This window comes from Malaclemys terrapin, chromosome 5 (assembly GCF_027887155.1).
Source record: "Malaclemys terrapin pileata isolate rMalTer1 chromosome 5, rMalTer1.hap1, whole genome shotgun sequence".
In the NCBI taxonomy this organism is placed as follows: Eukaryota; Metazoa; Chordata; order Testudines; family Emydidae; genus Malaclemys; species Malaclemys terrapin.
The window spans coordinates 69,671,360-69,695,643 of NC_071509.1; the positions used below are offsets into that span (position 1 = coordinate 69,671,360).

Sequence of the window (24,284 nt, forward strand, 5' to 3'; positions counted from 1 at the left end):
TGTGCACGCACGTGTATGTATGTATAAGGAATAAGTAGTAATAGAAATAAGTAGTCAAACAACATTGTTTACTTTTATCTTTTGCTTTATCATTATATTTACAATAAATGTGGCATCTTTGCCTTATCCCTCTTAATAAAATCCTGCTGGTTTTTATTCTATTGATATAACATTACTTCCTATGCCTTAGGTACAACACTTGTTAATATGCCCCAGAATATTAGACTTTTTCGCAATTGCATCACACAGTTGATGCACATTCAATTTATGATCCACCATTACCCCAAGAATCTTTTCAGCAGTACTAGCACCAAGCCAGTTATTCCCCATTTTGTGGTTGTGCATTTGATTTCTTCTTCACACTTGTCTTTATTGAATTTCATCTCGTTGTTTTGGACCAATTCTCCAATTTGTCAAGGTTGTTTTGAATTCTAATCCATTCCTCCAAATTGCTTGCAACCCCTCCCAGCCTGGTGTCATCTGCAAACTTACAAGTGTACTCTCCACTCCATTATCCAAGTCATTAATGAAAAGATTCCTGTGGACCCCACTGGATATTCTCCCCCAGTTTGACAGCAAACCATTGATAACTACTCTGAGGAAGGTCTTTCAACCAGTTACGCACCTACCTGATAGTAATTTCATTTAGATAGCATTTCCCTAAATTTGTTTATGAGTATATCATAGGGGATTGTGTCAAAAGCCTTACTAAAATTAAGATATATCATGTCTAATGCTTCCTCCCTAACCACTAAGCCAGTAATCCTGCTAAAAAAGGAAATTAGGTTGGTTTGGCAAAATTTGTTCTTGACACATCCATGCTAGCTATTCCTTATAATCCTGTTATCTAATAGGTGCTTACAAAGTGATTGTTTAATAATTTGTTCCAGTATCTTTCCAGGTATCAAAGTCAGCCTGACCAGTCTATAATTCCCAGGTCCTCTTTGTTTCCCCCTTTAAAGAGAGGTACTATGTTTTCCCTTCTCTAGTCTTCTGGAATCTCACCCTTCCTTCATGAGTTCTCAATGATAATTGCTATTGGTTCAGAGATTTAAGGAACTAGCTGAAACAGTCTCATAGGATGAATTTCATCAAGCCTAGGCGACTTGATTATATTTAACTTGGGTAAATATTTTTAAACTTGTTCTTTCCCTATTTTGGCTTGTGTTCCTTCCCCCTTATTGATTGTGTTGAGTAGCTGGTCATCATTAACTTTGGTGAAGACTGATGCAAAATAGGCATTAAACTCCTCAGTCTTCTTGATGTTGTCCATTATTAGCATTCCTTCCCCGCTAAGTAGAGGACCTCTCTTTTCCTTTGCTTTCTCTTGGTTCCAATGTAATTTATAGAACCTCTTCTTATTACTTAGGTGTAACTCATTTTGTGCCTTGGGCTTTCTGATTTTGTCCCTATATGCTTATGCTATTCTTTTGTACTCCTCCTTAGCCAATTATCCATGTTTCCTCTTTTTCTAGTATTCTTTTTTTATTTTCAGGTCATTGAAGAGCTACTGAAAAAGCCATATTGGCCTCTTACTATTCTTATCTTTCCTTTGCATCAGAATAGTTTGCAGATGTGCCTTTAATATCTCTCTGAGAAACTGCCAGCTCTCTGGAACTCTTATTCCTTAGACTATTTTTCCCATGGGATCTTACCTACCAGTTATTTGAGTTTGTTAAAAGTCTGCTTTTTTGAAGTCCACAGCTCTCACTCCTTTCTTTCCTTTGAATTATGAAGAAGTTTACCATTTCATGATCGCTTTCACCCAAACTGCCTTCCACCTTCAGATTTGCAACCAATTCCTCCCTGTTGGTCAAAATTAAGACTAAAATGGCTGCCCCCACTTATTTCCTTCACTTGTTGAAACAAAAAGTTGTCCCCACTATACAGCATTCCACTTGTCCCCACTACACTTCAAGAATATATTGGAAATTTTGTGTTTTACTCATAGACTCTAAGGTCAGAAGGGACCATTATGATCATCTAGTCTGACCTCCCGCATGATGCGGGCCACAAAACCTGACCCACCCACTCCTGGAAGAATTCTCTCCCTTGACTTAGCTGTAGAACTCCCAAATCATTATTTAAAGACTTCTAGTCGCTCAGAATCCTCCAGCAAGCGACCCCTTCCCCATGCTGCGGAGGAAGGCGAAAAACCTCCAGGGCCTCTGCCAATCTACCCCGGAGGAAAATTCCTTCCCGACCCCAAATATGGCGATCAGCTGATCCCCGAGCATTGCGGGCAAGATTCTCTAGCCAGACCTTCTGGAAAAGTTCTCTGTAGTAACTTTTACTATCCCATCATTGACCATTGTTATCGACCTAATGACTAAAATTACTGTATCCCATCAAACCATCCCCTCCATAAACTTATCAAGCTTGATCTTAAAGCCAGAGAGGTCTTTCGCCCCCACTGTTTCCCTCGGAAGGCTGTTCCAAAAGTTCACCCCTCTGATGGTTAGAAACCTTCGTCTAATTTCAAGCCTAAACTTCCCGATGGCCAGTTTATATCCATTCGTTCTCATGTCCACATTAGTACTGAGCTGAAATAATTCCTCTCCCTCCCTGATATTTATCCCTCTGATATATTTAAAGAGAGAAATCATATCCCGCCTCAGCCTTCTTTTGGTTAAGGTAAACAAACCGAGCTCCTCGAGTCTCCTTTCATACGACAGATTTTCCATTCCTCGGATCATCCTAGTGGCCCTTCTCTGTACCCGTTCCAGTTTGATTTCATCCTTTTTAAACATGGGAGACCAGAACTGTACACAGTACTCCAAATGAGGTCTCACCAGTGCCTTGTATAACGGAACCAGCACCTCCTTATCCCTACTAGATATACCTCGCCTAATGCATCCCAAGACTGCATTAGCTTTTTTCACGGCCACGTCACATTGCCGAGTCAGTCATCCTGCGATCAACTAGGACTCCGAGGTCCTTCTCCTCTTCCGTTACTTCCAACCGATGCGTCCCCAGCTTATAACTAAAATTCTTGTTAGTTAGTTATCCCTAAATATTTTGCTGTACTACTTTTCCAACAGATGTCTGGGCAAAGTTCCCCATTACTATCACGTCTTGTATTTTGGATATTTCTGTTATTTGTGATAGAAATGCCTGATCCACCTCCTCTTCCTGATTTGGTGCCCTACAATGACATCACCCCAATTTTCCCCCTATATATCTTTACCCAGATATTTTCAACTAGGCTTTGGATCAAAACTATGAGGAAGCAAGAGGACAGTGTTGTTTATATTTAGCTTAAAGGAGATGTAGAGCTCAGTGTCATTCATGCACTACCTGCACTTCAGCCTGTTTTAAGAAATCTCTCAGGGTATGTCTACACCGCAATTAAAAACCCGCAGCTGGCCCGTACCACCTAACTCAGGCTTGCAGGGATTGGGCCAAGGGGCTGTTTAGTTGCAGTGTAGATGTTCAGGCTCAGACTGGAGCTCAGGCTCTAGAATCCTATGGGGTGGGAGAGTCCCAGAGCTCAGGCTGCAGCCCAAGCCCGAATGTATACACCACAATTAAACAGCCCATTGGCCCAAGCCCCAGTCAGCTGCAGGTGTCTAATTGCAGTGTAGACATACCCTTGATGGCTTCCTATTGGCAACAGGATAATAAAGGGAAGAATCATGTGCATTGTGGGACTCCAGAGGTGATGGCTTTGGAAGTGGAAGAACAGCTGTCCATGATGACCTTCTGATTTCAGCACAATAAGAATCTGAGCCATTTCAGAGTATTTCCATTTTCCCCTGAAGTCTCTTGCAGATGGACAGGTGTACTAGGTGATCAATAGTATCAAGTGTCACAAGAAGTTTAGCAAAATGAGTAGGAATCTATTTCTCTTGTCTATGATGGAAGACCTACTCCTGCAGAGCAATAAGCTCTTTTCCTGTATCATGCACTGATCAAAAGCCAGAATGAAAAGGATCTAGAACACTGGCAGCTGAAAGGTAGAATTGGAGACTTCTCTGCTAGCTTCTCAATTAGCATGCTGTAAAAAAGGAGGTAACCAATGGTCAATGGTTGATACTCGGAACTCTGCAAATCAATGGTTTCTTCAATGCTGGTTGATTAATGCATATTTGAATGTGGCTGACAGATTCCTCTCTTCAAAGGAGCTGTGGACTATCTGTCCATAGGAGTCCCATGTGTTCCCCGTTCTACTCTATCATATAAAAAGGGTAGGGTCAGGTGGTAAATCATGCCAGAAGCAGGTAATCTTTGTGACGAGGACAGATTTTAACAGCAAGTGATGCATTGAGTAGAGACTGTCCGGATTTCCTAAACAATTACAGTTCTGTAAAGTCCTGCAGGGTGTAACTTTGCTGCCTCTATGGCAAACAATAAGAGTAAAACTTCTTTGCCTCCCTCACAGTATAACAGTAGCAGAGGTTAGTAGATCAAACATATTATACTGAGAAATGTGTTATGAAGAGGCATTTCCAGATTTTGGCAGAATATCAAAAAGTATTTCTGATAACAGATTAGTTTAGTATTACCTACGGTCAGATTGGAAAGAATTCAAACTACATTCATAGCCCAAATTCTACCCATCATCAATAGATTATGCATGTCTTCATATTATGTTTGTCCCTCTCCTTTCTTTCATATTTGGTCACCAATGAAACAGTAAATTTATAACGATACTTTAAATACCATCATTAGACTTCAGTGTGAACTGAAGCAGAGCACATTTCTCAGAGCCAGTCTTTGCATCTGTTTGCATCTTGTTTTTACACTTATCTTCACAACTAAAGTTTTTGTTTATTTTAAATGGAAGCTTACATTCTAGGAAGGTACTGGCTTGCTGAACAACTGCAGATCAGCCCTACTTTGATTCGTTAATATCACTAGGGTCAAAGAACTTTAAACTGTACACATAAAAAAAGCAAACAATTTTCTTTCTAGTTTCATACCTGCTGAGAAATCACAGTCCTGCAAATAACAGAATCAGCAAGAAGTTTCTCACAATTTGCCTGTGACTCAGATTTTAAAGACCTGTTTTTTTTTCTTGTTTGAGATTTAGCCTTCAAAATAAACAAAAAATCCACATTAGCAATGTCATTTCCCCCCCTAAAATAAACTGTTAAAAATTATCACTATATGATCCGATTGTACATCATACATATGAAACAGAGTTGGATTTTTTCATTATAAAATATTAACCAAAAATAGAAAAAATATGAAATTAAGAATGCTAATAGTTTCTAAAACAAACACTTGAAAGTGAATCTAATATACATACATTCTCAAACCACATTTTGCACATATGAGGTTGGGTCTAGCCTGGTCGTGGATATAAAAGCAAAAATATTTGTAAGGTATTTGACACTTAATTTTTTAAAAAAATTATAGGAAAATATATCCTTATAGTAATAAGGGTCACAAGTTACAAATGCATATAATAGAAACACTAGTTACGTGCAATGATTATCTATATCAGGAGTGGCCAAACTTACTGATCCTCTGAGCCACATGCGATAATCTTCAGAAGTTTGAGAGCTGGGCGTGCCTGCCAGGGTTCAGGGCGTCAGCCCTGCAGAATTCCTGCTCTGCGGCAGGGCTAGGAAATTCTGCCCTGGGGAAGGCATCTGCCAGGGCTTCAGCCCCAAGCCGTGGCAGGTGCCTCCAGCGAGGCTGAAGCCTTGAGACCCTTCCTTCCCCTTGGGCAGAAGCCTCGAGCTCACCCCCCACCCCAGTCTGGTAGGCGGAGAATGGGGTGGGGGGGACACGGAGGGCTCCGTGAGCTGCACTTTAACTGCGAGCTGTGGTTTGACTACCCCAATCTACATCCTACAAGTTCGTATGAGATAGAAACGTTTCAAATTTCTTTTCTGAAAGGAACTTGCCCATACACCCAGTATCAACTGATGTGTTCGATTTCTTACCTGCCCTAATACTAAATCAATATATATTAAGATCTATATATAAATAAGACCCAAACTGTGTATTGTGAAATCCAACTAAAACTCACATACAAGTAGTAAGAATATATACAGACACACAATTTGTTGCAGATGCTTGGACTTAAAAGTTTGTTTTGTTTGTTTCTGAACACTATACTGTTAGGTGTCACACTTTTCAGAAAATTAAATAAATAAATAAATAAAAAACCCCAAACGAGCAGATGTTCAATTTTTGTTCCTATCTACCTTAAGTTGTTCCAGAAGTACAATGAACTATTTTGCAATGATATTCTCACTACATCCAGAAGCGTAACAGAGTACATGAAACTTACTGTTAATAGGCGTGAATTTGTTTTATCTTTGCTTGAAATTTTGTCTGTTCACTACAAAATGTTAGTATGTCTACGTCAGTGGTTCTGAAACTGGGTCGCGACCCCATTTCAATGGGGTTGCCAGGGCTGGCGTTAGACTTCCTGGAGCCCCATCTCCTAGGGCTGAAGCCCGAGACCCACCATGTGGTGCAGAATAGGGTTACCATATTTCAGCGAGCAAAAAAGAGGACGGGAGGAGCCCCGCCCTAGCCCCGCCCCTGCCCCTCCCACTTCCCGCCCCCCCTGACCTCCCAACCCTCCCCCCGTTCCTTGTCCTCTGACTACCCCCTCCTGGGACCCCTGCCCCTAACTGCCCCCCAGGACTATCTAAGCCTCCCTGCCTCTTGTCCCCTGACTGCCCCAACCTTTATCCACACCCCCACCCCCAGACAGACCCCTGGGACTCCCACGCCCCATCCAACCACTCCCCACCCCCTGACAGCCCCCCCCCAGAACTCCCAACCCATCTAAACCCCTCTGCTCCCTGTCCCCTGACTGCTCCGATCCCTCTCCGCACTCCTGCCCCCTGACAGCCCCCCCCAGAACTCCCAACCCATCTAAACCCCTCTGCTCCCTGTCCCCTGACTGCTCCGATCCCTCTCCCCACTCCTGCCCCCTGACAGCTCCCCCCCAGAACTCCCAGCCCCCTACCCCCCCCGCTCCTTGTCCCCTGACTGCCCCCTCCTGGGACCCCTGCTCCTAACTGCCCTCCAGAACCCCACCCCCTACCTAAGACTCCCTGTTCCTTGTCCCCTAACTGCCCCCTCCTAAGACCCCCCCCCAACTGCCCACCAGGACCCTACCCCCTACCTGTACCCTGACTGCCCAAAACTTTCTCCACTCCCCCCAAAAAGCCCCCCCCCCGTTTCTTGACTGCCCCCTCCAGAACCTCCCTGCCCCTTCTCCTGCCCCCCTTACCCTGCTGCTCAGAACAGGGTGTTGGGCTCTGTGCGAGCCGGACACGTGGCTGAGCTCCCCAGCACAACAAAACCCGGTCCCTGGCCCTGCACAACAAAACCCGGTCCCAGATCCGGACCGGGTTGCAGGGGAGAGCTGCCCTTGTATCAGCACAAAGTGCTCTCGCTCCCGTTTTGCTACGCTGCATGGCAGAAACCGCTCCCAGTTGCAAAAGGGGAGGGCTGCACTTTGTGCTGAGACACTTGCTCAGAATGCAGGGCGGAGCTCCTCTCCAGCTGCTCCGGAGTCCAGCCCGGGACTTTCCTGCAGCCCTCCCAGCCGCTCACTCTGCTGTGCCGGGGGAGGGGGAAATCCCGGACATTGTGAGTGCTTTACAAATTCCCCCCGGACGCTATTTTTAGCACAAAAAGGAGGACATGTCCGGGTAAATCCGGACGAATGGTAACCCTAGAGAAGCCAAAGCCTGAGGGCTGAAGTCTTGGGCAGTGGGGCTCAGGTTACAGTCTCTCCACCCTCCCCACCCAGGGCTGAAGCCCTTTGGCTATGTGTGTCCCCCCCCCACACACACACACACTCCGGGCAGTGGGGCTTGAGCGGGCTCAGGCTTCAGTCCCCCCTCCTGGAGTCGTATAATAATTTTTGTTGTCAGAAGGGGGTCGCAGTGCAATGAAATTTGAGAACCCCTGGTCTAGGTCCTTTGGCTAGCAGCAAGTGCAGAATCACTTAAATATCTGATATATGTACATACTGAATTTGTAAGGGGATGGACTCTGATTTAGGGCTTTTACCCCCCTATTCTAACTTCAGTGATCCTTATTGTAGTTCTTTTTTTAGTTAGAGCAACATTTGAACTGAAATATGATACAAAATATAGTTAATCTTTCTCTCAAATACTGTAAATCATATCTGAAGTACCTTATTCATATTACTTAATTCCTTATGCTTTTTCATCACAGCATTGATAACGTCACAAACAATCTGTATTTTCCTTTCTGCAAAGCCACACTGGAGAAACTGTTGTTTTGTTAAAACTGGTTTGTATTGAAACTGATCTCGAAGTAGCTGCAAGAGAGTAAAACTTTATTAGTTTCCCAGACCTCTGTATATTCTCTGTTCTGTAGAAACTATATTTTTGTTCTTATTTTTGCACAATTGCCCCTTTTGCCCCCTTAGCTTTGCCAGTGAATCTTTTCACATGCTGGTCTTTGTATATATTCTAAACTGCCCCCATAACTGGAACTCCCATCGTATGCCAATCTACCAGGCACTCTTAAATCAAATCACTCCTTTAAAAAACAAAAGCAAATACAAATACCAAACTTAATACGTGTCTAAACAAATAAGCAAGTTTGGAAAAAAGTTTTGGAGAGTTCCAGAAATATGAATGCACAGTAAAAACAGTTTTGTTTGTTTCAGTTCTAGAAAGAATCATAAAATCATAGAAGTGAAGGGCTGGAAGAAACTTCAATTGGTCACCAAATCCAGCCCCCTGCACTGAGGCAGAACCAAGTAAACCTAGACCATCCGTGACAGGTGTTTGTCCAGTCTGTTTTAAAAAAGTCTCCAATATGGGGATTCCACAACCTCCCATACAAACCTATTATAGTGCTTAAATACTCTTGTAGTTAGAAAACATACAGAATCATAGATACAAAGTGTAGTGACATGTAGTGAAGTGCATTGCTATAATAAAAAGCAGAATTTCACAAAAACTTTTAAAAAATTGAGAAAAGGTGTATTTATATGAATCTCTTTGGATTAAATACAACGCTCTACAAAAGTCAAATATTTTTATTCTTAATCTATTGATACCAGTATGATGTTTATTTCAACAATAACTGGCACTTACAGGAATGAGAATTGAAACCATATTTTTACTTAATGTTAAAATGGGCAGCACATCTCTACCCAACAAAAAACCTACATTTGAGTATTTCCCCCTCACAACAAAAAAACACCAACCTCTCCACACCCCCAAAAAAAAGCAAACAAAAAAAACAAAAAACCTACACCTTTGTAAAGTGTCTTAACTAAGATGGCACCACACACCTACTTTTAACCCAGGCATACTACATATTTATAAGGTAATTTAAGGATAATTACATACGCTGTACCAGTGAAAAACCTATACTGCAGCCTGTATATAACAAGCAGAAGTCCCTGTAAGTTTTCATATTTATGTTTAAAATGTAATGACTTAAAATTTGGATGGTTTAAAACTACAGAACTATCTATAAAGAAACTTTCAAAGAAATAACTTGACAAATTAGTCTATTCAATTCCATGGGGGAGGGGGGGAACCTTGTAAAAACAGCTGATAATTTAATTCAGTTTGAATCAAGATCTAAAGGTTAGAAATCTTGGATATTCATTAAAGCAGAACATTATGAACTTGATGGGAAGATTTTTGTGTACAATCTTTAGATTAAATTGAAACACACATGAACCAACCAGCTAGCAACAAATTACATTAAAATATTTATTACCTAACCATATCAGACAAGGTTAAAAATTAATAACTATTGTTCAGATTTTATTTCAATTTTAAAAGAATAAAAATATAAAAAGATGATGCATTTACAGGCTTAACACCCTAGCTCTCAGGGTACATCTGCACTGCAGCTGAAAGCATGTTTTCAGCACAGGTAGACAGACACGTGCTAGCTCTGCTCAAGCAAGCATCCTAAAAATAGCAGTGTGGCAGCAGCATGGGCAGCAGCTTGGGCTAGCCACCCGAGTACTGCTACTTTTAGTGTGCTAACCTGCTGTCTACCTGCACCAGGAAGCATGGTCCCAGCTGCAGTGTAGAGACACCCTCAGATAGTAACACCAGAAGCATTAAGCATCAATCAGAAAAGACCCGGCCAGGCACCTATAAAAAAAGCTCCTTTTCATCCCTTCATAATTCAAGGAGTATATCCTCAATACACTCCAAAAGCCAGAGGAAAGCCCATAGGATTACCCCAAATCAAGCTATTTTGGACCAAGGTGAGGGAGCAAGTTCCAGAGCCCTGGAAACCACACAAAATGTCTCTCCCACAATCCCCCCTCTTTTTATAAGTTGGAATCCCACTTGTGCATCACAGCTGACTGCAGCTGTGGCAGTATGCCACTGGGAAAAAAGGGATCCCCCAGATTGCAGGCCATTTAGGACTTTAGAGATCATAGCCAACACCTTAAACTAACTGGAGACCAGACAGATAGCAATGAACTGGTGTTACATGCTCCTAATAAGATGTTCTGCTCAATACTGAGCCACTATTGAGTTCTGCACCAGCTTCAGCCTACAAACTCTTTTAAGGTGTAGCACCAAGTACAGTCTATTGCAAAAGTCTAATCTTACAGTAACAGACGTGGGTAACAGTGGCAAGGTCTGTATTCAAAAGGAAAATTCATAACCTCTTAGTCAGAACCAGATTGTAAAAAGTTTACTGGTTCAGTGCTATAGAATCACCTCACTGCAACTATGGGGAGGGAGGGTGTCCAAAATCATCCTTTGTTGCAAACCTAGGTAACTCATGGCAGACACTCTTTCAAGCAAGAAAACCGATATTACATCCACCCTCTCCTCCAACTGCTTCCTGCAACCCAACATCATCTTCTCATGCTTGTCTGTGCTGAGCTTTAGCCAGCTCACTTTCATTTAATTAGCATGTAAGAGTGAAATGTGTTTTTATATATAAAATAGCAAGTCTGAAATATTCCTTATGTTATTGTAACCTACAGTACACAGTTTTTCCTACATGTATTCTCTAACCCAGACTTCAACAATTTTAAGTAACAAATTGTAATTTCTCCAATTGTTATAAACTAGATCAATAGTAAAATAATCAGGATACAATGCAAGTAATTCTTAGATTTTTAAGTCTAATGTATCTTTAATATTAGGATTGTATAGAATTTTTAATAGTCTTGATGAGATTACGGTGCCAGTATCAAAAAGATCAAATTTGCATGTACCTTAGTTATAAACACCAGTGTGAAAGGCACATCATAGGAACAACTCAAGAACAGTTGTTTGCAAAATGAACACTTAGAATTGGTTTTAATTTCCTCAGTGGCAATAAGGCACACTCTCAGTCAACTTCAGGCTACATAATACATTGTACAATGAATGTTTCAGGTAAGCTTACATATCTACAGTCTGTTGATGTAAGATGTCATTTAATAGAAAATTATGACACAGTATTTTCTAATAACTTGACATTGGTTAGGCTTCTGGTATGTTGATACCACAGCTTCTCATTCTGACCACTTATGTCTCATTGTTTCTCTGTATTCTATCAATCTGCCTGTACCTATTTGTTGTCTCTTGTCTTACACTTTGGTGTAAGCTCTTTGGGGCAGGGACTGTCTTTTTGTTCTCTGTCTGTACACCATCCAGCACAATGAGGTCCTAGTCCATGACTGGCAGTCTTAGCAACTACAATAATACAAACAATAATAGTATCAACTAAAAAGAGTAAAGTTGAGCTAATATCAACCTTCACTGTTTTCATTAAGTTATAAATCAAAATTTGGACCTGCCACATACTGGTCATGGCTCCTCTGAAATCTTGACTCTAGACACCAAGCAGAAGACACATTGAATATACTTTACAAATCAATCCAGCTAAATTTACTCACAGACTCAGAGACTTTAAGGTCAGAAGGGACCATTATGATCTTCTAGTCTGACCTCCTGCACAACACAGGCCACAGAATCTCACCCACCCACTCCTATAACAAACCCCTGACCTATGTCTGAGCTATTGAAGTCCTCAACTTGTGGTTTAAAGACTTCAAGGTGCAGAGAATCCTCCAGCAAGTGACCCATGCCCCAAACCTCTTGTGCAGGAGTTACCAAATGATTGTGTCACCAATATTACAATTTCAAAATTATTCTATTACCCAGCAGAGACGCATATTAAATGTTTGGCAGGGTAATTATCAGATACATAAAACTCAATGAACATAAAGTTAGATACCTTATAGATAGCTTCAATAAAACGCAAATCGCTTTTAGCCGTGAGCTCTACATCAGATTCCACCAAAAGTTCTGCTATGTAAGTTGAGAAGGACGTGAAGGAATAACTGATGATGGGTAAAAACGCAGCTGGATCACCCTTTACAAAACTGCTGGGGGGAAAAAGGATAAGTATTTTGCACAGTAAATGGAAGTAAATAATCAGCAATCAGTATAAACCAGTGGTGTCAAACATACCGCCTGTAAGGCATATCTGTATGGTCCACAAGATGTATCAAAATTGTGTAGAAGCACAGCTTCCTTCTCCCCTCCCGCCCCAACCCTTTTTAAATAAGTTTCTAGCCCTCTTGGCTTCAGAAATAAAAACATAGTTCACATTTAGGTCACCTGATTCAGTGAAATCTGCCTGAGTCTGAAGGCAGCCTGAAATTGACTCACACTCCTCTTCCTATGAATCACACTGGAGTGTCAACTCTAAAATGATACAATGATACTTCACTGTCAACATTAAAGTATTTTACTATTGATCATTTTAGCAGATGGAATGCAGAAACAGGTGGGAGTGAAGCACACTGGGTCTGAAACTGGAAGTTGCTGAACAGAAGGAAATGCAGAGACAACTGGGGGCCCACAAAGACAGAAGGAGGAAGGATGGGAAAGAAAAGAAAAGAAACAAAAGGCAGAAATAACAGTGGCCCAAATGGGAGCAGATCTTGTCACTGAGCAGTAAATGTGACAATAATGCACTGAACAAAATAGCCAAATGTTTAGTTACGACATAATGGCCATATCATCGTCTTGATCTCTCTACAAACTTCCTAAGGACATCAGCAGACATTCCACTATGCACTGTAGGGAGTATATAATACTAAATTTATAACCCAGCCCCTGAGTAATTGAATAGGAAGTTTAAAGCACTCTTCTATATGAGACAGAACCCTGGTATAAACAAAATTTTAATAGAGAGAGTGCGATTTTTATTCACTCTGCAAAAAGGCAATTCCTGAAAATAATAGATCTAAAAAAACCCTCAACATTATAAAATGGAAATTCAAGGCACAACTATGCAATTTATTTCATAAGCCATATTAATTCCTCATAGAAAAAGACACTCATATACAGTGTTCTCAGCCCAGTGTTTAGTGGAGTGTAAATTACCATTTTTACCTGACCTTGAATACTGACACTTTTACCCAATTTATTTGCTTTTTCAGCACCTATTCCCATTTTCCACCAAACCAATCCAAATATGCAAAACACACACACACGCACAGAACTGGTGTTGCGCATGTTGGGACAAAGTATAGATCTTAAATTAACAAAAGTCTGAACTACGTTCCATGATTTTACTGCCACACTTTATACAGCTAACACAATGAACAGTGAAAACTTCCTGTGCAAACAGATTTTGGGTAGAAATCTAGACCTACCATTTAAATACTGGAAAAGAAAAGAAAGACGGTACTCAGCAACTGAAATATAGTCCTTCACCCTTACCTAAACTCAGCCTTTGTATCTGGGATTAGTATTGTAATAAGTGTTTTATAGTGTCTCTGAATGTTTGTTTATTTTTATTTTTTGTTTTGTGTCTTTATGTCATTCCAGTTCTTTGTTGCTAATTCAATGAAACCAGATTTCCACCGAGACTGTGAAAACACTTTGCCCTGAATCTCACTGATGTGTATCTTTTGCTGTTATCTCTTAGCAGGATTACACTTCAGATAATAGGAGTCTGGTAAATTTTTCAAGCTCTGCTTAACAGCCGTATTTAGAACTGCATTTCGTTATTCAGTTTTTATATTTTTTGCAGCTTCAGCAGACCACAAAGTCTAGAGGCAGATGCACAGACATCTTATAGTCTCTCTCTCTCTCGGAGTCCTTTTGTGGATGAACAGGATGCCAAAGGCAATGAATTAATGAAGCCCTATTATCTGCACTGTGTAACTGGAATACCCTACCTCCCTAAAATTAAAGAAAGTTACTACTGCAGTGAAAGATAAAAGCAGAATGCAATAACCGAATATCATAGTGAGACTAACATTGAATTGCCTTCAGTTTCATGAAAGAATTACTTTAATCAAGAATTCTACTACTTGCAATACCCAAAACACTGTTATGTGGGTAACAAAGTGTTCAAAAAGCACTATTCCTTCATCTGTACTTTAAAGGCCAGTCTTATTGAAGTCATATGCACTCAGCCTGAATACTGACGGAATTTAAGACTTTTCAGACGAGATTATGGCCACAAAGAGGTATAAACACTTGCAAATACTGACCTATTTATTAAAACAAGCCTAAATTCTCTTTTACTTTCCATTTTCTTATTTAGTCCATCCACCAATCTTGAGATCTAATAATTCAAAGAACCCATCTAGCTACAATACCTTTGTTACAATTTTCAGGCTTCTATTAAAAAATGGTTACTTAACCTCTACCCCAATATAATGCTGTCCTCGGGAGCCAAAAAAATCTTACCGCATTATAGGCGAAACCACGTTATATTGAACTTTGATCTACCGAGTGCGCAGCCCCGCCCCCCGGAATGCTGCTTTAATGCGTTATATATGAATTCGTGTTATATTGGATCAAGTTATATCGGGGTAGAGGTGTACCTTAGATAAACTGTGTCTTTTGAAGATTTGTTGCCCACATGAACAGCATACACATGAGATTGGATTCTTTAGGCCACATCTATGCCCTAGAAGTTCATCCATTCAAGAACATAAAAAAGGCAGTTAGCTCAACCATCCCTCAGATTCCTTTACCAATACACAAACCTGGAGGAGCAGGAATTCTGTAATAACCAGAAAGGAAGGTAGGTGAAGGAATCCAGGTGGACAATGCATCTCGAAGAACCTGTCTTGAAGCTACAGTAACCCTTCTTCAAGTGATTGTCCACACGGATTCCACTCTTGGTAACTAACAAGCAGTTGTCTATTTGCTTGGAGGTAGGTAGGAGGAGTCCTACTTAAACAATGGTTGTGGGACAGCCTTACCAAAGTAGGAATCTGAAGGGACTTTGTTCCTTCTGTCTGCATACTTGGGTGTGGCTGGACTCTGTCAAAGATCTTCAGCAGTCTCCAACAATTCCTCATTTGTCAGCATTGCTAGCCTGCCAGGTGTGGAAGAGTGCAAGTTCTCCAGAAGCTTATCAGATTTCTCTTGTACCACTTCCAGAAATATCTCCAGAGTCTTTGCCATATGCCTGATGAGGTCCCAGAACTCCTTGAAGTTATCCAATGAGGATTTACTGCCTCCTTGGGGAAGGATAAGGAAACTAAAGCAGGGAAAAGTTGTTTCTTCCCTTGTAGATGTTGTTCCATATCATTTTCCTCGTCATGTCACTGTATTTGAGGCTGCACTAGCTGGCCTGCCTATGTTGGTCTATACTGCCTCTTTGGGAAGGGCAGTCTAACTTTAGAAAGGGCAGAAATTACAGGCTTATGAGAATATGACTGCACATGCACAGGTACCCAGTAGGGCCAAGGCTGATAAGGGTATAGATACTGGGATGGGGGTACCAAGATGTTCCCTGTGAGTCCCAGGTTGCTTCCTGATTATATTGTGCTACCCAAGTGGGAGAGGGTGGCTATGTAGGAGATGACTCCCTACTGAGTCTCAATGAGGATGAACAGAAGAAGTATACTTCTTTCCAAAGGGGGTGGGGTGGGAAGGCCATCCTTTCAGGAGTGCTCTGGCTCTGCTGTATTTTCCCTAATTGGGCAGGGGATGATGTTGGTACTGGAGATACCTCCTTCATCTGCTGTACTAATGAATCATATTAACTTGTGGCTTAGCTACCAGCATCCTCACTGACACGGTTATTAATCCTACAGTTAGATCACTCTGTACTTTACTCATACTCTGTACTCATATGCGCTTTAGGTGCTAGTACAGATGGTATCTGCACACCAGGTACCAAGGGGCCAATGATGGAGCAAGGGCAGTCCACATGTTTCGTCGGTACTGAAGATACACGTTTAACATTCAGTACCAAGGCACCAGATGGACTTATGTCAGGCCTCTGGACTACCCTTTAACTGTTGAGCCAAAGATGAGCAGGTATCTGACTTGCTCGTGTCTGACTTGGTAGGCTCTGGTGAGGATAACTTATGCCTCAGCTTATATCTGACGCTAGAATGGAGGCAGATGACCGAGGCCTCTTAGTCAACAATGTGCAAGTTCAGGGTGAAATATTGGCCCACTGGGGTGCTCATGGAGAGGGACTGATTGGAGAACTGAGGTCTCCCTACATCCTTCTTTTTGGCATCTGTGGAGGCTGACATAGAGCATTACATGAGGAATGATTTTAAGAGCTTTCTCAAGCTTTCTGAATCCACTTAGAGAAGTGATATATGAAATATTAGAGAGACAATGTGGGTGAGGTAATATATCTTTTATTGAACCAGCTTCTCAGGAATATGTATGGAACATATTCCTCACCTAAGCAAACAAAGGCATCTAGAGTACCTGTTAAGTGGTGTTGAAATTTCTCTTGAGAGAGTCAAGTTTTAAACTCCAGGGATTTCACTTCTTCCATATTGCAAGAGCCCCTGTATTTGTGTGTGCGCGCGCGCTGCAGGGGGTGAGGCAGGCCCTAAAACCTAAATATCTGACTAAACAAATGTATTTTTGCCAACAGGAAAAAGATTAAAACGAACTAGTTAACACTAACACTGAATACAGAGAAGTAACTGGACACTGCAGGGTTTCTGTCTTGCTGCCATGGATGGTAAGAAAGAAACAAGGAACAGTTGGGCTTGCTCTGCTCTTTATACCCTGTTTCTGGAGGGTGGGAGAGGAGCACAGGCAAGGACATATAGAACACAGGTGCAGACCCAAACACACACTGCAGGTCGTAAGAATCTGATCTCATGTGCACGGGCCATATGAACACCAAGAATGGAATCCATGAAGAAGATGTGGACAATAACTCAAAGAAGAACATTGACATACAACGTCTTTTCTACACTAACATTGTTTTCAATCTCCCTGCGTAGCCATATAAATCTTTTTATTACCCCTCCACCTTTATCAATAGGCATTCTGTATATTAACATATCTATTAGAAAATATACATTTTAACTGACATTTACTCTCCATTATTGAAGAACTAAAACTTCAAAGGGATTAAACAACATTTTTGCTTTATTGAGCCACTTACGTTTATGGAACTGGTTAATGTACTAAGATTATTTATAAAGCCAGTCCTCTGTTTCCAGAAAAATGTACTGCTTTTTCCTCTTGTACAAAATTCATAAACATGATTATAAATGAAAGAATTGCATTAGCTTTAAGATCAATTTAAATGAAAAACTCCAGCTGAACTTTCCTTAAGCCAAATGTGAAGTATTCACTATAAACAACTTCAGCGACATGCTATTGCTTCCACTGCACAGTGGAAGAAGTGTATTTTTTGCAAAGGTCCAGCTTTAATCAAGGCACTACAGGAAAAACTAGTAAAAAGTGGATCAAATTATGTCACCAAGTATGCCAAAAATCTCCCTCTCTCTTACATTTGTGCATGCACCTTTGGGGATTTTTGGATAATATTTAAGTTTTGCATGTTACACTTTTCATAATAGTCATACTGTTACCCTGGGCCTCTAGAATTCTGTTGCACTTAAGTGCCTAACTCTGCAGCAAGCATAAGGAAATGATGGCTTTTTTTTTAGCTTTTGCAATAGTGTGTCATTTATTCAACCAAGTATATAGCACATCTGCAGTCCAGTAGCTTAGGATCCACCTTCCCTTGTAACAAGCTGTTGTTTTTTCTATTTACTGACTCCTGTGGAGATACTGTGCCCAGGAGTCACATAGACACTAACATTATACTCTTGCGCACAAGTACTTTCCCAAGTGAAACTGAAAAGGAACATACATGAAATGTGCCTGTTCAGTTTCACACTGCAGGGGGTGTTGCTTGGGAAATGCTTGTGTACAGAAGCTCTAAGCTAACCAAATGCCTATTCTGAGGCTGGCAAGACACCAAATAGTGGAAGAAGAGAAAAAGACAGCTTTGGGAGGTAGGAAAGAGAATAAAAATCAGGCCCCAAGAACTTTTCCCCTAGCTTTCTTACCCCATACAACAGTTCAGAGAACCGTCATAAAAGTTAGTTAAAATGCTCCTCCTCCCTGTTCCACAAGTTATAGAATACTGAAAAGGGGATATCAAAGTCAAATTACATTAGTGAAATAACTTTAAATCCATATTTGGCTCTGGATTTGGACAATATATCATATTACAGAATTCTTGCACCCTCACTGCGAAGCTGGTATTTAATGGTTACAAAATTATAGGGTTTATGCCTGCTGGTTACATGGACCTTGTCATCAGTCCTAAACCGGATATGTATTTCCAGGTCACCTGTGATGTTAAAGCATTGCTAAAGAGAGAAAAGGACTGTAGCGGGGCAGTTACCCCGCTCCGGAGAGAAAAGGCTAAGCTGACTGGGGAAGCAACCACAGCTGGCCCTATAAAAGGGCTGTGAGTCAGGAGCTAAGTCAGTCTCTCTCTAGCTGTAGAGAGAGAAGGACCTGGCTGCCTGGGAGAGAAGGGGACCTGAGTAGAGTAGTGCTGGGGAAGGCAAGAGGAGCTGGGAGTGCCAGTCTGGTAACTCCCCAGGCTGCAGGCCCTGGAAAGGCCTAGAGAGGTGTAGCTTGGGGTTAGGCAAAGGCAGGAGGTCCAAAACCCCCTTGCCAGTGATGAGTGGTTTACAGACTGCAGTCTGCCCCAGTGAGCAGGGGCTAGATGATGACCGGAAGTAGCCACTGAGGCAAGGTGGGTGTAGAGGGTGAGGGTTCCCCTGGGAGGGGAGATCCAGAGCTGGGGTACTGTGGAGGGCAAAACCCCAGGGAAAGGGGTCCGGGAGGGACACAGAGCCAGCAGCAGGCGAGCCAGTGGCCTGCAGAGGGCGTTCTGAAGCTGGTGAAGAGCTAATTTCCAGGACAACCAGCAGGAGGTGCCGCGCCGGCAAGTCATTGCTTCGCTACAAGGGCAAATAACTTTATCAGTAACAAACTGAGTGAAGTACATCTTGATTTGCAACTACTTACACAAATGACTGGGGATACCAAGGAAAACTGAATGTGCAATAACTGTTGTATTAAATACTGAATATTTTCATTGTGACATTGTACATTCAACAGATTATTAAAATACTGAATCCATTCACTAGGGAGAAGAGTAACTTATTTGTGCAAATGAGGCAAATCATCTCAGGCTGCACCTGTAATAACATTTTGTGTGAAATCTCTCAGCACTTCAGCTGCACTTGGGGTAATGCTACAGTAGAAAATGCACAAGCATTTTATCACTGTGTAATCTGACCCTGCTCAGGTCTAGATGACAATGTGGGAAGAACTGCAGTGCTTTCTCTTAATACTGAACTACTACTAACGAGAGTGCTAGTATAGAGCGAGCAGTGCCACTTCTTATCGCTACCTCTCTGTACTTGCACTGAGAAGAGGGCAGTGGTAAAAATACCACTTTCTACCTTAGTGCTCTCACTGTTACCAACACTGGTGAAGCTGCACTATTGATAGATTTCCCATAAGAGATATGTAAATAATACTAGTTGTAAAGTATCCTGCCTCCAACATAGGCCCCTATCCTAATGCTTCAGAGAAAAGTGAAACCCACAGAAGTGTCCCAAGTCAATTGTGAAATGCTGAACAGCTGGAAAGGGTGATATTAGTATCTATACATATGTCTACTGTTCAATAAAACACCTGCAGCTGAACCAGGTAACAGACTTTAAGGCCAGAAGGGATTGTCATGCTCATCTAGTCTGACCTCCTGCACATTGTAGGCCACAACACCTCACCCACCCACTCCTGTAAGCAGGTCTGTAACCTCTGGCTGAGTTACTGAAGTTCTCAAATCTTCATTCAAAGATTTCAAGTTACACAGAATCCACCACTTACTCTAGTTCAAACAGCAAGTGACCTGTTCCTCACGCTGCAGAGAAAGGCCAAAAAAAAAAAAAAAAAACCATCAGTGTGTCTGCCAATCTGACCTGGGGGAAAATTCCTTCCCAAATATGGCAGCCGGTATACCCTGACCATATGGGCAAGACCCACCAGCCAGACACCTGGGAAAAATTCTCGGTAGTAACTCTGAGTCCTGCCCCTTCAATGTCTCATCTCTGGCTGTTGAAGATATTTGCTAATAAAAGTCATGACTGTCTACAATGGCAAATGGCCCAATCTCAGCCCATAAACATCAGTATTCTATCAGCTTTGTCAACAGGAATAACCTATTTCTTAGTGCGCACACTCAAAATTTGACACTATATAATTAAATGATTTGGAATGTGTATTCAATCTGACTAGGTATCTACCATACCCTGCCATTAGCACACACATGCACAGATCATAATTTCTATATTGACTCTGTGGTGGAATTTCTATTAACAATTACCAGAACTGTTTACATTCTTGTAGTCATCATGATGTATAAGCACAAGTTATTTCAAAATATTTAATTGCCTCTTACCCTGTGTAATCCACATCTCTAGGATAGTTTAACAAGCGAAGTCCTTGTTCTAGCTTGCGTAAACTTCCTTTTAAGTCTCCGGTTGCCATTATTTCACACACTATTCTTCTTTTAGATTTTGGGACAAGTTTAATACAGGATATTCTCTTTCTTAAAAAGAAAAAAAACAAACATGACAATTATAAACTGCAACAGGATTACCAGTGAAGTCCATGTATTTTTTTCCCCGAGACACTGTCTTATTTCTGACATTCTATAACATTTCCCAATATGCTATTGAGCCAAGGTACCGCACAAATTAATGTCTGTGTACTTCCTCATTCAAACTAAAAAGCATGGAATATATAGGTCAGTCAGTAAACTAGAATTATTACTGCTAGAAAGGGAAATCAGAGTTCAAATTCCATAGTTGGGTTATTGCTTCCTAAATAGCTTGCTCAGGTGGAACAAAGACCTGTGTTTTACTCAATGTCAGGTAGTCGTATCATTATGGTCTGAAGACAGCTCTATACAACCAGCTTATGGGATCTGGATGAATCTTTATTTCAAGGAAACAAAGGCAAGAGTATTATAAGGGGAAGTGTGTAAAGCAAAAAACACTATATAAAATCTTATATAAATGCTGCATAAGCCCTGAAAAAGCATACTTAACTATAATAAAAATACAAAACGGTGTTGCAGACACCAGTTCTGTGGCCATTAGGGGATGAAGTTTAAACTCAGTTTGGGGAAATATGTAGAAAGGCAGAGAAAGAAACTAGGTGAACAAAAAAAATCTTTTACATGAATGTCTCAAGTCTTACTTTAACTTAGAGATATTTTTCCCTTAAGGTTTAAAGAAAATCCAACCATTTAAGTTATGAATGTGTCTTTAAAACAAACAAACAAACCTCCAGTGTTTTCCGTGCTCTGAAGACTATTCTGATGCCTTTTCACAATCTGATAAATTCAGAACAATTAAGACTGAAATCTTCAGACTTGACATGTCTGTAGTACTCAGTGAGGAATATGCACTATACTATCATAAATGTTGGGGAAAATAGTAAAGTTAGCTCTAAACCAGCCCTAGTGGGGGGAAAAGATCTTTTGCATTAAGACCAGTGTAGGTATTAAACAGACCATAATCAATTCTGTAGCAACTCAAGACCAAATACTTAAAAAAAAAAATAGAAAATTACTGATCCGTGTAATAAGCAGTTCATCCACAAAATAAATTGCTATTCATGCAGCACGTCAACCTTTCTAGCATATTTTGGATACTGGTATATATCAATCAGGAGAGTCCAACTGACACAAAACACATATGCATGACAACAAAAAAAGACTACCCTGATTTGTAGCAAGGCTTGTATTCCATCTCAGGATGAGTCTACACTGAAGTTAAAAACCCGCAGTTGGACCATGCCAGCTATCACAGGCTTAGGCTATGGAGCTGTTTAGTGTAAATGTTTGGGCTTGGGCTGCAGGCCAGGCTCTGGGACCCTGTGAGGTCAGACCCTTGAGAAAATTGTTGATCTACCTTCATTACCCTAGTGGAGACATGAAGGGCATTTTGAGGAGAAACACATGAGTGCTGCTGACAGATATTCCATAGGAATATGGCCCAGCCATGAGATTTGTTTTTTAAACAATCAGAGGTGCCCATTCCAGGAGAGGACCATATCCACTTTGGATCAATTCACTAGCCCTGACCTATTGTGCAGCATTTTACAGAATTTTACAAAACCGAACAAGTTTTCACAGATACTTGTTTTTGCAAAAGTTTCCCATTCAGGACCAGTAACATCCATGCATAGAAATTCTGATAATTCCAATTTGTATCCCAAAGGGAAAAAATTCTTACTAATCTAATTCTCTTTCTTGACCCCACCCACATCCCTTTCTCTTCCCCCCCCCCCCTTCTTCTTTTGGGGGATTGTCCCAGAGGAAGAACTAGGCTTGTGACAACCTGAAAGTGTCTCAAATATCCTGGGGGTAAATATCCTGTCTTTTCCTCCTGGTCCTTGGGTTCCAACACCAACAGCTGACCCTTCTTCCAGGTGGAAGAACAGAAGTTCTCCTGTCTTTTTCTTTCCCTCCTATAGATTTCCTAAGATTCAAGACATTAGGCTCCCATGATTCTGATGAAGAGACAGAAGATCCTATGGCAAGATTTAGGTTTGTGTTTTCTGGCCACCCGAGCCTTGGCCAGTTTCTCATTGCCAGTCTGACTCCAATAAAGAGATTTGGAACACCAGGAAAGATATGCCAGCTTCTTCCTGATTTTGAGAGGAAAGTGAGGAATCTCTCTCCTTTCTGATTGGCTCCCTTTTCTTCTAGCTATGTGGGTATTCAAGAAAAGGAAGAAAAATCTGTGGGTCTCATTGGAAGAGCTACCTGAAAAAGGTGGACACACTTCTCCTTTTTGATTTAGTCTCTATTTCCTTGAAAGGGTCACTCCACAACACCATGGAGAGGTTCAGAGTAGGTGTTTTTTCACTGGTTGTGTTGGAGGAACAGAACTGCCTTGGCCCCTGAAAGTACATCCTATGGATTGGTAACCTTCAACCAAGGAGGACTTTGAAAAATTCAGTTAAGAAGGGCCTTCTTTGAAATTAGGCCAAACCACTGGAGAAGAGGAAGCAGGAATGAGCTAAATGAATAAACAGATAGGCTCTTTAATGCCATCCTATTGCTTTTGCTGGGTCCAAACTGTTTCTAAGTCCATCCCTTCACAGCTGGGATTTGGAAAGCAGGTGGGTGGGACCATGAGGGATTATAGTCAGCAGCAGCAATTTGCTGATGCGAGCATGGATGGTTCTGCAACATTCCAAACTGGCACAGCTGTTTTGTGCACCTTTCAGCAATTCTCCATCTTAGAAGACTGTTCTGAGTGCACTTGGCTCCATTGTAGCCCGATCAAAAGGGGGCTTGGGCAATATCTGGACAGTTGAGCCTCAGAAGATAGGCCTGGCTTACTCACCATGGAAAGTGGGATATCTCCATCTACACATTCCATAAAGGAAGAATGGGCGATAAAGATCTTTCCTTGTTGTTTGTCCACCACATCTGCGCTCTCAGCAGTGCTGCAGGGGCAGTAACTGCTGCAAAACCTCAACAAGAGCAAGACTAAGAGCAAAAAAAAAAAAAGCTCTCTTACAAACCTGGAACCAGACCATGCAGTTCTGAAAGGACCAAATGTATTGAATTAAGTACTTTTCTGGGCTTCAATTTCTGTTCTGCATCGTCTTAAAAAGCCTGTTTACACCTGAGAAGGCAGCGCAAAACTGCTGGGTATTTCAGGGTCACTCCCACCCTGCATGTGACAGGTCTGGCTCTGATGCCCAAGCTGTAAGCAAACTGACAACTTACTGATTAAGATCTGTGAACCTTCCTTCCCAGAAGAAACTAAGGCTTGTATTAGTTTCACTCAGTCTGATCTGCAGCAGAGATTCCTACAGAGAAAAATGCCTGTCTTGCAGAGAAGATCCATTAGCAAACTGACAAGATTCCTCCATCAGTGCTTCATGAAAAGGTTTCATTAGCAAGAGAGTGAGGCAGGTTTCCAAGAGATAATTAGTTCAAAGAAAATTCTGAAAATATGCAGTGCCAAATTATAGAAGATGGCATTTCCCCCAGTT

General features: G+C 41.4%; 1 protein-coding gene across 8 annotated transcripts in view; it reads right to left on the reverse strand.

Annotated features, from left to right (window-relative positions):
• Positions 1-24,284, reverse strand: part of CEP44 (centrosomal protein 44) — a 119,267-nt gene that overhangs the window by 90,113 nt on the left and 4,870 nt on the right. For 6 of the 8 annotated variants that reach the window (XR_008445072.1, XM_054029722.1, XM_054029719.1 and 3 more), the window contains exons 2-5: positions 20,665-20,814; positions 12,169-12,319; positions 8,117-8,263; positions 4,923-5,033 (exon numbers count right to left, since the gene is read on the reverse strand). Coding sequence is in view for 7 of the 8 variants with exons in the window: in XM_054029722.1 (XP_053885697.1) it covers positions 4,923-5,033; positions 8,117-8,263; positions 12,169-12,319; positions 20,665-20,753 (498 nt within the window). In the remaining variant the exon portion in view is untranslated. The remainder of the gene's footprint in view (positions 1-4,922; positions 5,034-8,116; positions 8,264-12,168; positions 12,320-20,664; positions 20,815-24,284) is intronic. The other 2 variants (XM_054029721.1, XM_054029724.1) reach the window with 1 other exon arrangement.